Source organism: Cyprinodon variegatus, unplaced genomic scaffold, assembly GCF_000732505.1.
Source record: "Cyprinodon variegatus isolate N-32 unplaced genomic scaffold, C_variegatus-1.0 Scaffold988, whole genome shotgun sequence".
NCBI lineage: Eukaryota > Metazoa > Chordata > Actinopteri > Cyprinodontiformes > Cyprinodontidae > Cyprinodon > Cyprinodon variegatus.
The window spans coordinates 76,504-89,896 of NW_015151441.1; the positions used below are offsets into that span (position 1 = coordinate 76,504).

The 13,393-nt window shown below is 42.9% G+C and overlaps 1 protein-coding gene across 1 annotated transcript in view; it reads right to left on the reverse strand.

Annotated features, from left to right (window-relative positions):
- LOC107100569 (dual specificity tyrosine-phosphorylation-regulated kinase 1B-like) overlaps positions 1–13,393 on the reverse strand; it is a 42,046-nt gene that overhangs the window by 9,856 nt on the left and 18,797 nt on the right. The window contains exons 2-6 of the mRNA XM_015399106.1: positions 5,191–5,357; positions 3,182–3,301; positions 2,738–2,926; positions 1,672–1,819; positions 193–342 (exon numbers count right to left, since the gene is read on the reverse strand). Of these exons, the coding sequence (XP_015254592.1) occupies positions 193–342; positions 1,672–1,819; positions 2,738–2,926; positions 3,182–3,301; positions 5,191–5,357 (774 nt within the window). The remainder of the gene's footprint in view (positions 1–192; positions 343–1,671; positions 1,820–2,737; positions 2,927–3,181; positions 3,302–5,190; positions 5,358–13,393) is intronic.

The window sequence follows — 13,393 nt, forward strand, 5'->3', positions numbered from 1 at the left end:
CATCCATCCATCCATCCATCCATCCTGGATTATATCGTCCTCTGGTTCTCAGCTGCTCAGTTTGACTGTTTTGTTTTTTTTTTACCATTTCAGATCTCAACTTTCAATCATTCTGGTTTTATTTGAGTTTGTATTCAGTTTAAAACGGACTGTGTAGTCTGAAGGAGGTGGTCTGTGTTTCCTTCCACCCACCTGTGCAGAGCTGCTGTGCAAATTTCCTGGTGAGGTTGAGAGAAACTCCTCTGAAGTTGGTGTTCCGCAGGAGATCATACAGGTTGTAGCTCAACAACTCAAACACCAAACACAGATGGTTCCTAAACATAAAGTGACGCTTCAGGTGGACTGCACAGAGACAGATTGACAGACAGACACAAAGATAGATGGGAGAAAAGGATGCAGGTTAAGAGACACAATAAGCAAGGTGGGCAGAACTGTTAAGCATCAGGAATGGTTTCAGCTCTAATGCTGACTTAGAACCGCCTCTCTCTGTGTCCACAGGTTTATAAAAATTATCAGAATTTGAATACAAAACACTTCATTTCGTAATAATTCTTGAATTATACAAGTGTTCTATAATCTATTATTTCTTTTCAGTTTTAACCCGTGTGTTTCAGGTGCCCCCCTGCTCTTTAAAAAGGGGGCTGCAAACCTTTGATTCCTTATTAGGCTCCACAAGTTTAAAAAAAACTTTCCACACAAAGTGGATGCTTTGAAAAAGAGCTTTAGAGTTGATTCAAAGCCCCCCATCATAAAGAGAGCACCAGGAACGGCCCTAAGCTGAGTGAATGGAAGCAGCAGGTCGGCTGCTCTGGTATTACAGTTTCAAGCTGCAGCCACTAGGTGGCAGTATTGCACCGAGCTGTAACCCAGTAAGGCAGTTTCAGATGCTGCCAGCAGCCAGTGGCCCTCACTCTGGTTCAAAGGGTCAAATGAAGTCATGAAGTGGTCGGTGAGGAAAACACTTTAAAGGACAAATCCTTTCAATTCTCAGCTTCAAATTATTTTCTATGAATGTTTCTCTTTCATTCCAGGTTTGTCTGTTGTTATACAACCTTTTCTATGCTGGTTTGTCTTACATGGTAGAATCTATGATGTTTTTTCTTTTTCACACTTTTAGGTATAAAGATTTAGAAAAGCTGAGGAGCAGCTAAACCTTTATGGATCCAAATCCAAGAACTGGGAGGAACTTTTTTTACCTGAACTCTGTGAAAAACTAAAAGGTGAAAACAGAGCCTTGACCGCAGATCCAATTTAATCTCAAAATAAAACTCCCCACATGGAAAAGCTGCTAAGCAACAGGCTCTGAAGTGGATTTCATATATTTTAAGCTTAAGAATTGAAGCTCATCATCAGAGAAAGCTGAGACAGTAAAAACTCTGTTATTAAAAGCAGTAAATAAACTAAGCAGCAGCTTAGAGCCTTTTTCAGGCGTCCCCACTTTTACAATCTGACTGGACTCTTCTAAAGTCGCCAGATTATTGGCAGGAACTTGGAGGCTGCAGCGATCATAACTCATCTGGTTCTACATTTTTAAACCAGCGTCTAACTGAGAGCTTTCAGTCAGTAGAGGCACAGCAGCTGAATCCTTCCCAGTTAAAGAAGTCAACCCTGCATTCACCGACCAGCTCTGTTTGAAGCAGCCTAAACCCCTCATGCTGGATGCTCTCTTACCAATGTAATATTTCATCTCCGTGTCATGCTTGTTCATGAGCTCCAGCAGGCGTAGTTCAATCTGTGCCTGGTTTAGAAATGCCTTCTTGTTCTTGATGATTTTAATGGCGACCCACTCCTGCTCGTGGTGGTCGTAGGCCTTCACTACCTGGAGACAAACAAAAACACAGACCATGTGTTTTTATTACCTGCTAAAGAGATGTGGCAGCAGTGGTTTCTACGGAGCCATAAATGACGGCGTAGGCACCAGATCGGCAGATATGGCAACCCCACTTGGACAAACTCTATTGCACTCGTTTCTGAAGGATCAAATCTATTCTGGTGTCTCAACATATTATTACCTATATTTTCTATTATTTTACATTTCATTTGCGATCTAAAGTAGCAGAAAGTAGGAAACAATCATTGTCAGTCTTGAAGGAAAGTAGTGCGTTCTATTAAGATCTGAGGGCAGAGGAGAACAAATGGAACGTCTTAAAAAAGACTTTTGTAGAGATTTTGACAAATAAAACAAGTTATTCTACTTGCAGAAAACAAACTCGTCGTTAAGGCAAAGTTAAAAGTTATGTAGCTTAATATGGCTAACTGACTGAGCTTAAACAGGCTAAGCTGTTAGCTGCTAAACACAGCTAGCCACAGCGCTACCCAGCTCTCCCTTTTTATATTGTCTTGCAGTTACTTTGTTCACCATAAAGATATTTTTTCAGTTTTGTAATCCATCAGGTAGAACTTTGCTGCGTGATGTTATTATTGTTGTCTGGGAAACCACCATTATTTACATCATGTGGCAATGTTCAGCCAATCATGTAGCATAACGCCAGTGGCAGGAAGCAGGACCAGAGCAGATCTGGGATCTACACCAGCAAACCAAATTTGGGAAGAGTTGCATTTCCATAAGTGGCTTAAATCATTATCTTCAACATTTCAGTGCAGAGAGATCGCCACAGCTTCTGTAACGCCTGCTATTCAGCTGGCAGCAGGTTGAAAAGCGGAGGTGGTGTCATTAGTTTAAGGTTAAACAGTGGAGCGAACGGCTGCTCTGGGCCCTCCCGCCCGATGCTCTCACCTGTCCAAAGGAGCCCTTCCCAATCAGTGAGTCGATCTCATAGCGGTCCAGCCACTTCTCTCCGTTTTTCACTATGTAATCGTAATTGTCGTCATCATAGCCGTCATTGTAAACTTTTTTCTCCTTTTTCGTGCTGCTATCCTCAGGAGGGACTTGCTGGGCCCGCCGCTTCTTCTTCGTATAGTATACCTGTAAACATGAGCAGAAGTTAGGCAGCCCCGCCTTTAATCCAGGTCATTAATGATCACTGATCTGAAGACCGTCAGTAAACCTGACAACCTTATCATTTAGGAATCACTGACCCAGAATCACATGAAGAGCTCATTTCAAAGCTTCCTCAGAGCGAAACTGGACAACCAGCGCTCACATTAGCAGACCGTAAAACTCTCAACAGATCGTCAAAAACCAGACTTCATATCAGAATCAGCTGCTTCTGTTTCCTACCTCATTGATGTGCTTGTAAGTTTTGATAAGGTCAACTGAGAGTTTCCTCAATGGGGCGCTGGCAGGGTCTCTGAAACTAGGGGGGATCCTCCGCTGGAGTATGGTCATATCAGACAGCACCTAGAGAGACAGAAATAGGTGGAGATCAGACCACATGGGACCGGTGGAGGGAAACCAGTGGTTCTGGTACCAGGGTGGACGTTTCTACCAGGAGACGACGGCACGCGAGGTCAGAACCTACAGTCCTGGCCAGTAAAGCTGTCCTACTGAAACGTTTTGGACCGGCAGAAATCAGGCCACCTGGTTTAGGATTTTTGATCCGTTTGCTTTTCTCTGTAAAACATTCAGTCCAAACTCCTAAGCTTTGCTGGAAGTGTCTTTAGAAGAGCTTGAAGACCAAACTTGGTGAGGAACATCTCGTTCTTCTCCTCTCTGTCCATCCTGGATGGATTGAGATCATCCGATGTAAACAAGCCGCATGGAGGCGCTTCCAGGCTTTTTAATCCTCTACTGTCATGAGATCATGGTCACAGGAGTCCACACTTATTAGGTCAAAGAACTGGGACAGGTCCAAATGTGCCGTGTCCTGGATGACTCAGAACCTCCGCTGGCAAACTGGGACAGGTTCTCTGTATCCGACGCCTCATGACACGGCAGGAAAGAGCTGCTGAAGACCCCTCTGCACTTCTTTGTTGAGGGGCTTTAGAGATCCTCTGATGTTCTATATAGACGTCTGGCGATGACATCATCAGCAGCCGCTTCATTGGTCCGGCCGGGTGATGGCAGGAAGTAACATACCTGGAGGGGTCCTCATCTTCACTGTTTTCATGGTGTTTTCTTCTATTGCAGCAGTTGAGCTGGATGGGAGCTCTGAAGAAACGCATCGTTTCCGTGTCCCTAAAGGCCTGAACACCTGAGGCTCAGAGCTGAAACTAAGGGCCCTGTCACACCTGGCTGATTTATCCAGTGTATGCCCAACTTTTAACAATCTCCTAAAACACTGCCATGTGCTTTCTATAGATTTTTTTCAATTTTTGGCATATAAACAAAGTATTAATAACGAGTCCAGAACTTGTTTCCAATGACAGCCTGACTTATGCATAACGCACAGCAGCGTAACGCCATGAAGCGCCCTATCTGCATAAAAAGATTTATTTGATCACGATATTAACCTAGCTGCTGTTTACCAACCGCCAAATAAAAAAAAAAGAATAAATAAAAAGAAGGAAGGTTTTTGGTGGCAGCAGATAAAGCATCATGTCTTCTAGGAGACTTGTTGTTGGTGGGCGTGAACACAGGAAGGATCCATCACCCTCACCTTCTGGCTCCCCCTATGATGGGGATGAAGTCTGGAGGAGAACTGACGGTTTCCTCCTGTGAATCTCCTTAATACCAAAATGCTGCCAATACGCCATTATACAGTAGCTGGAAGTTAGAAACACGTTCAGCGCTCGGCTGGAACACCTCCAATACGCTGATATGTGTTGGAGAGAAGTTCTGGATAAGTTACGCAGAAGTTACTCAGAGGTTTAGGATAAACTAGACGCCATGACTGATGAGGAACTGAGACTGAATGGATGTCAACCATCAGATAACTGATGGCATATGTCGGGAAATTTTGAACTCACTCAAAATTTCTCGATGTGTGCCAGCATGCTTCAGCTTGTTTCATCGTGCTCATAACTTATACAATACGTACCCATAACTTATCCTAAGTATGCCAGCATTTTTGCTAGATTTTTGCTACATCAAGCATCTGCTGGTCTAAATGGTCAAGGTGTGACAGGGGCTTAAAGACCTGAGCCTGTGAGGCTCAGAGCTGAAACTAAGACCAACACGTAAAAAGCAGAAGTTGGTTCCTGGCATTCAAGGAAGGGTGGGACTGACGAACCTCACAACAACGATAAACAGGACCACCTCCTGCTTGAAACTGCAGAGTGGACGGTTCTGTGTCTGTAGATCATTAACTGACCCCATCCCCAAACCCAAAATCACTGTAGATCCTTTACCTGCTGCTGCTCGGCCATGGAGTGGATGGAGCTGAAGGAGGGGTGTGTGTGTGTGTGCTGGCTGGTCATGGCTGGCTCAGCGAGGGAGAAGCCCTGGGCAGTGGAGGAGGAGGAGGAGGTGGAGGAGGAGGAGGAGGAGGTGGGTGGACATCCTGAGCTGCTTGCACCTGTGGAGAGAAAAAAGCGAAACCCTGAATCCTCCTCTGTTCTAACTCAGCTCCTACCAGCCACTCGTCCCACAGACGTCTGAGTGGGAACGTTACAGGAAGCGGCACGGATGCAATAGCCGTCACCATTAAACGCTTCTTTAAAATGGATTTGCATGCAAGTGTTCGCCGAATCATTTGCGCATTCAGCAGCCGTGCTGTAAGATCACGTGAAGCGCATGCATCGCCGCTCCCTCTCCTCCATCTGTGGGTAACATTTAGCTTATTTCATGTTTAAAGTGAAACATTTGTCATTGTTACTTTTATCATGTGAGTGGCAGCTAAAACAGAAAAAAAACAAGTGAAACAGCAGCTAATATCGGGGATCGATTTGACCAATGTCAGTGTCGCCATCAATAAAGCTAAATTAGCTCCAACTTTGTTTGGTTTAGTGGTTAAAATCTTCCTGCTCTCTACTCAGAAACTCAGGAAAGAAAAAATATATATATATATATAAAAAGGCAGGAGAAGCTTCAACTTTGATTGGAAAATTTTGAAAATCTAAAAATTTAATGGAAAGTTTATCCTTAAGATGGTAAAAACATTCAAATGTGCAAGGGGAGTGTTGGCCTAGTGTGTTAGAGCAGTGCGGTGAGCAAGACCCTTAACCCCCGACTGCTCCCCGGGCGCTGCACAATGGCAGCCCACTGCTCCCCAAGGGGAGGGATCAAAATGCAGGCAACGAATTTCCCCATTGTGGCCCAATAAAGGGATTTTCAAACAACCCGGAGGAGTGAATAATGGCCGCACATGCCAAGGATACAACAGACCCATAAAAAGGAGTTTTATTTTCTGATAGAAACGTCTCTGGGCGTTTTAGTGCCCACATCACAAACCAGCAGCTGGAGCATGATGGGTCCATCATGACAGGCCTCCTCCACCTTCAAATAATCCGGACCAACTGGACTGACTCCAACCATCTTAAAATCATAGACCTGACATATATTTTGGAAGATGATCCCGGTTCAGCTGGAGGTTTCTTAATATTAAAAGGGAGTTTTTCTCTCCACTGTCGCTACAAGCATGCTTAGTGTGAGGGATTGTTTTTGAGTCAATGAGTCGATGCAATCAACTGATTTTCCTTAGATAGAAAACTTTGAATTAATCTAACTGGATGATCTGGTTGAACTGGAAAGTGCCTTGAGATGACATGCTGTGAATTGGCGCTATATAAATAAACTGAATTGAAATTAATTGAAATAAGGACTGAAAATGGGGTCTAAATGTAACCAACATCCCCGAATTTGGCTGTTATGATTCAGCCCCATTGTTTAACACCAGTCTAAACCAAACCTAGAATGCATTTTGCATTTGGCTTGGCTGAACAGGAGAAGTTTTCTGTGCCCCTGTAAAGGGGTTGGGGTTTTTGCTGACGTTTTGAAATGAAAAGCTTCCTGGATGGGAAGCGAAATGTCTTCAAACTTGGAAACATATCCAGTGGATTGATTTTTAACTTTTGTGGAATGACTGTGACCTGGATGACTGAGAATCTTTACCAGCATCTCTACCTTTTCGATAGAAGGCAAACGCACTTCAAGCGTTTAATCACCACCTAAAGGGCTGGAGGGAGAGATTTAGCGTCTTACTCTTGTTTTGTATAGTCTGATTAAAAATCGGTGCCTCTGTGATTTGAAAATTGTGTTTTGTTAAATTGCAATTATTTTGCAAATTCAATTAATTGGCCCGCCCTATTCTGAACCGTCACCAAAGCCTCTTGGCAATACTTCCCTATTTGACCTGCAAACTCTGGGGAGAAAAGGCAAACATTATCTGACCCCCAATGATCCTTAGTTTACTTCTAGCTGTAGAAATTGAAACCATCTTCTGATTTTAAAAATGGTCGTCCTAAAACAGAAACGGGGGATGACTGGATTGATCCAATATGGCTGCTCCTTTAGGCAGCAGCTTAATACAGCTCTCTACCCCTCACCCCCCCCCACTATGGACTGGCTTCCCTGCTGCCCTCTGGGAAGAGGCTTCACAGCCTTCTATGCAGGTCGAGCAGATTCTGCAACAGCTTTTTCCCACCACCATCAGAAAGCTTAACTGATAAAAGAAACTCTAAATCAAGCAACAGATTCTGCATCACACTGATGACACCAAACCAAAAAGAACTCAACTTAAAAAATGTTTTTCTACTGTATTTTGCACCATATATATTTATCTTTGCACTAGGAGTCTGAGAAAAAATCTTTTTGGCGATATATCGCGTTTTTGGCTGCCCGATATAATATCCATCTTTCAGTTTCTAGTATTGTTTTTTTTTTTTTTAAACAAAAATATGTGACCTAAAACAATGATAGAAAATGGGCTACCTCTGTGCCCCACCCTTGCAGGTAGCGCTGTGCAGCCCTTTTGCTGTGTGCAAAGCGCCATATCTGTAGTTGAGGCGGTCACAGTGGAAAACATGGACTGACTCAAACCCCCAAACAACAAGGATACCAAAATACCTAAATGATCATTATCTTCTGATGAACATATACAGCACTCGCTTTTTTTATCTATAAATTAAATTTTGACAGCAGGGAAAACTATTGCAACATATAGTGATATTGCAATATTGTAATAATACTGCATCGTGACCCAAGTATGGCAACACCCATGCCGATACTCATCCCTACTTTGTACCGCTCTGAACTTCCATATCAATGCATTTAGCCCCATGTTTTTCTCCCACACTGTTTACATTTAATCACTGCTGCACTTAATGAAATGGAAATGTTCATTTCACTGCTAAGCTGCTGCTTATTTCACTGCCTGAAAGCTGCACATAACCAAACTGTGTTTGTACAAAATAACAATAAAAGCTGTCCAAGTCAGCCATGGTACGTGGCTGCTGGCCTCTCTTCTTTCTGAATAATGTATTTTTATTCTCTCTAGATCCTCAGTGTCCAATCCAACATTTTACAAGTTTTACAAGTATTTTTTTCTAAGAGAAACTACAACTTTTTTATGAGCAGACACGTAGCATCTCAAAATGACTCTGCTCTACCTCCTTCAAAAAGCTTTACGGACTTAAAAAAAAAAAAACAACGGATGAAAACTGTCCTGACTCCAACAGCCGATGATAAAACTAAATTATTCATCTCAGGATCTTTCTCTTCCTCTACATTAGCAATGGATTGTTCACAATGTTTTTGTCCTTAAGTAGAAATCCTCCATGGATATTAACTGGTATGGGTATTTCTACATGCATTCAGACTCCATCCAGCCTTTTGAAGATGTATAATGGGGGTATGCAACATCAGTCCTGGAGCACTTAATGCTCTGCAGGCTTTGACTGCATCCCTGCTCCAATACACCGGAAACAAAAGACCAACTTTCCTCCTTGGCATGTCTGTAGGTTTAGCAGAGCACCGGTCGTTCACCGTTTGTCTGTGTCAGGTGTGTTAAAAAAGGGATGCATGGAAAAGCTGTAGGGCAGTGGAGCACCAGGACCAAAGATTGGAAACATGAGACTTCCTCCTGCACATCTGGGAGAAACACTGAGGTTGTAAAAAAAAAAACCTTTCCAAGGAAATCATGTCTACAGTCAGATGGATGAATGAACCAATGATGCAGAAACAGTTATTCAGCGTAGAAAATACACTCAAGAATTTAGCTGCGGTTTTGGTTTACTTCCTGCAGAATACTGAGCCTTGTGCTACCTTCAGACCGCATGCAGCAGGAGCAGCAAAAACGCGCGTGCTGCTTCGTTTTTGATGCTTGTACAAGATTAGTTCTGATACGCGGCTGAAGCATCTCTGCTGCTCTGGCTGCGTGGTCAAAAAGTGGGTTTGATCCTATCCTAGACCCTGTTCACTGGCGGCGTACCCCGTGTAACACGCCCATCAGATGCTCAGAAGCTCATGAAGCACTGCACCTACTGCTCAAAGCGCTGCAGGACCTTTTGCTGCGCCTTGATGCGCGTCAACCATTGACTTTGGATGTAAACTAGCTACTTCTGCTGCTCGCAGTCTGAAAGTAGCATTATGGTCCAAAGATATCAATGCATAGTTCCTGTAAGAATTAATCATGTCTTCACTGTCATCCCATCAAGCAGCAGCATAGCTGTGTAACACCAGAAACCAAACTGTTTTAGAACTTCTCTGGACCAGGAGCGTCTGGGCGGGAATATCAGATGAGAAAGAATAACTTACAGAAACAGCTGCTGCTTTCCAGCTCTTTAACAACGAGCAGCTTGTTTCTCAAAGTGGCATCTTCAGGTCTGCTTGTTTCCTTGTTTTTAAGAAGAGATTAATAACCTGATGGCAACAGGTGTGTCACAGATTTCTTTATTAAATCTGAACCACAAACTACGACGCTTGAGGAGCTGAGAATAAAAAATATTTAAAAGAAGGTTTTTATTCTTTAATCCAAACAGTATATATATCCTGTAGTTTTGCCCAAATCACTGCTCTAAGTGAGTTTGTTTACTCCACTGAATAATCTGATCACTAAACTGTTGATTAATACAATGGCTACTGAATCTGCACAGACAATTATCACATCAGATGATCATGGTAGAAATCTTTAAACTAGGACTTGTTTCCCATCAAAGCCTTTTCTTTTCACTTTGCTGGTTTTAATGATGGATCATCAGGTGTCCGATGTAACCAGCAGGTCCTGAGATCATCATGTCTACAGGACGACTGAGGAGCAAGCTAAACTTAACTTTGGACTGGACGAGGCAGGCTGTGCACCTACTGCAACACTGAAAAGGGGTCAGCAAACAAGCAGCCAAAACAGGACATGTGAGGCCTGCTGTCCAGCTCGTATTACAGCTCACCTACTGACAGGAAGATTTACAGCAGGCAGGGAGCAGCCGCATGGAGACGGCTGAAAAAACGCATCCCCCCAATTATATGAAGAGTGGCGTCTTTAAACTGCCTGCAGAAAAAGATGTCTGCAGGTGTGCGAAAGAGAAAAATGACAGCAAAAATTAGGTAGGAAGGAATTAGATGGGGAAAGATCTTCTGTTTTTACTTTGAACCAAAAAGGATGCTGACACAAACAGTGACGGCGTCCTGTAGCATTAACCTTTTCAAAACATGGTGTGGATCGTGAAAAAACACTCAACCGCCTGAGACAGCTGACGCGTTGGCCCTGAAACCAAATTTAAATTGTTTTCATATCGTAGTTTTACCTTTGGATCGTCACTACAGATCGTCTTAGTGAAGCCAGAAGAAGAAGAAGGATGATAACAGCAGAGAAAACACAGCAATTCAAGGAAACATGAAGGATTTCCAGAACATGATAAAGTTCACTGAGCGGCATGTGGGAGGGTCTCTGAAGAAAGGAAACAAAGTGCTGGAATCAAACAGAGCAAATGCTGGGAACTTTCACAAAACAGAAACCTGTTCACACTGCTAAAGCTAATCTGGTTTAATGGAGCTGGTTGGGATGGCATGGGGTCAAACTCCAGTCCCAAATGCACTGGTTTACCTTCAAACAAACACATCCTGAATCTAATCAGAGTTTTCAAGGCAATGTGGCGGGAGAAAGCAAAAGGCGGGGCCTTTAGGAGGAAGCACTGCAGGTTTTCATTCAAAAACTCCACCGGAGCTTCTACTACGTCTGCTGAACACGTTTCTCTAAACTTCTCCTCTTCATCTTATACAGGAACGGGTGAAGAATGTCAACAACCTAAAGAGTTTATTTCCACCAAATAAATAACTCAATAAAAAAAGGGCTTTAGAGGCAGATTAGTGTCCATTATTTGTAAGTCATTTAGAAACCTGGTGTCTTCAAACTTTCTACTGAACATTTTTATCAGGGAGCAGAGAAATCTGCCTGTTTGTCCAAACAGGATTTTGTTTATTTAATGAAAATGATCATGTTTATGTTTACAGGTGAGCTGCTTCGCATTCTGTTGGCAGAAATGACACTGCTGGAGAGAGAGAAGATCTGCCTAGTACTGAGAAATCTGGACTGTCTCTTTAAGAGACTCAGGCACATTCACAGCACTTCCTCAATCTGGCATGCCTCTTCCTGCACTGCCATTGGTTAAAGGCACCTCCTTCCCTGACAGCTCATTCGTTGTTGGTATCTAAGGACTGACTAGCCATCACTCTATAAATAAACCCGGTGCTGTCTCAGCAACCAGGCCACAATACTCATTAGCTACTTCTCTCTCTTCTCTGCTTCTCTCCTGCCAAGCAAGTAGCTTCCAATAGCAGGCCTGGCTCTCAGCAACAGCCTGACATACCCTAGCAACTCAACCCATCCTACCAGCCACCCTCTCCTCCCCCACCCTTCCCATTCTCTGCCTCTTTTTCTCCTATTGTGATCAAGCTCGCCTTTTTCCACCCATTCTCAGCTGCTTCCAGCCTTTCCGTCCAATACACGCTTTGACATGAACTCGTCCTGCTCTGCGTGACATATTTTCTTCTTATAAATGTATCAGAGTCGTGTTTGAGGGCAACATGGAATAGTCACATCAGTAGGAAATTGTACAGGGTCCAGTCGTCAGGCAACGCTGCCTTGAAAGAAGTTTTTATTTAGTTGCATGTAAAAATAAACCAGTTCGTATAAAGGCCGTTTTATGCCGAGTGGACAATAAAACCTAAGAAACAACTCGATTATTCTAAATAAAAGTTACATTTTTGGAGTTTCTGACTCTAAAAAGGTTGAATATGGATTTATATCAAAGCTTTATACAGAGGAAATGTTTGCATTAAAAATAAAACACAGGAAGAACTGGTCAAAGCCGGAAGAAACAGCCAGTCAATAAGTTGACAGGATGCTTATTTAGGCCAGCTGAGCTGGACAGCTTTTGGCGAGGGTTCTGCCCCCTAATCTGAACCATAAAATGTCCTAAAACCAAGGAAATGATGGAAGTTATGCCTGGGGTGCATCTTTAAGGTTTACAGACAATTATTTCAGATTTTTGTCACAGTTGTCAGATTACACTTTAATTTGTATGTGATAAGGGAGCAGAGATGCAGCAGGTATTGGCATTTTGATCCAGACATTCAGGGATAATTCAGACCATGATAACAAAACACCCTTTATAGTTTAAAGGAGGATTCATTACATGTGTTTTAAGAGTAGGCTTAAAGCTTTTCTTTTTGATAAAGCTTATAATTAGAGTGGCTCAGTTTGAGCTATCTCTATAGTTGTGCTGCTATATGCTTAGAATGCTGGAGGACATAGGGACCCCTTTTCATCAATCTGCTTCATTCTATCTCTATTCTCCCACTCTGCAGAATCTGTTAGTTCAATCTCTAACGTTCTGCTCTCTCTGCTTTTTCTCATAGTAGCTTCATCTGGTCTGTTCCTGTTTGGCTGTGACTCCATCCTGGAGAGAAATATCAGCTGTGCTGCTACCATCAACACCTTTGTTTATAGATGTTGGAGATCAGCCTGTTTTTCTAGTGTAGTCCTGTTTCTCTGAATGTGACTAACTGGATGTGCTCTCTTCATCCTCTGACATAGAAGCTGGCTCAGAGCTTGTCTGCGTTTCCTGGACGCCTGTGGAGCTGGTTGACAGTTGCCTTTTGTATCTACGCTTATTTCTGTGTCTCTGTTTCTGTCTCCTTGAACTGCAGTCGGCCTCAGCAGATGGCCGCTCTCATCGACCCTGGTTCTGCTGGAGGTTTCTTCTTTTAAAAAGGGAGTTTTTCCTCTCCACTGTCGCTAAAAACTTGCTTGGTGTGAGGGATTGCTGAAGAGTCAATGAGTCGATGCAATCAGCTGGTTTTCCTTAGATAGAAAACTATGAACCAATCTTACTGGATGACTGGATTTAATTGTGTCTGTATTGTATTATAAGTGTCCTAAGATGATGTGTTGTGAACTGGCGCTATTTAAATGAACTGAATTGAATTGTTTTGCTCATAAACATGTTTCTTACTGGAAACTCACATTTTCTAACAAAAGCCACACAAACAATAAAAACCCAACTTATTTTTAGAGAAAAGGCACAAATGACAATAATACAAAGGACACAATCTAGACAAAAACCAAATAGATCTGAATCTAGTCTTTAGCTTCTCTATCCCACCATCATGAGAAAA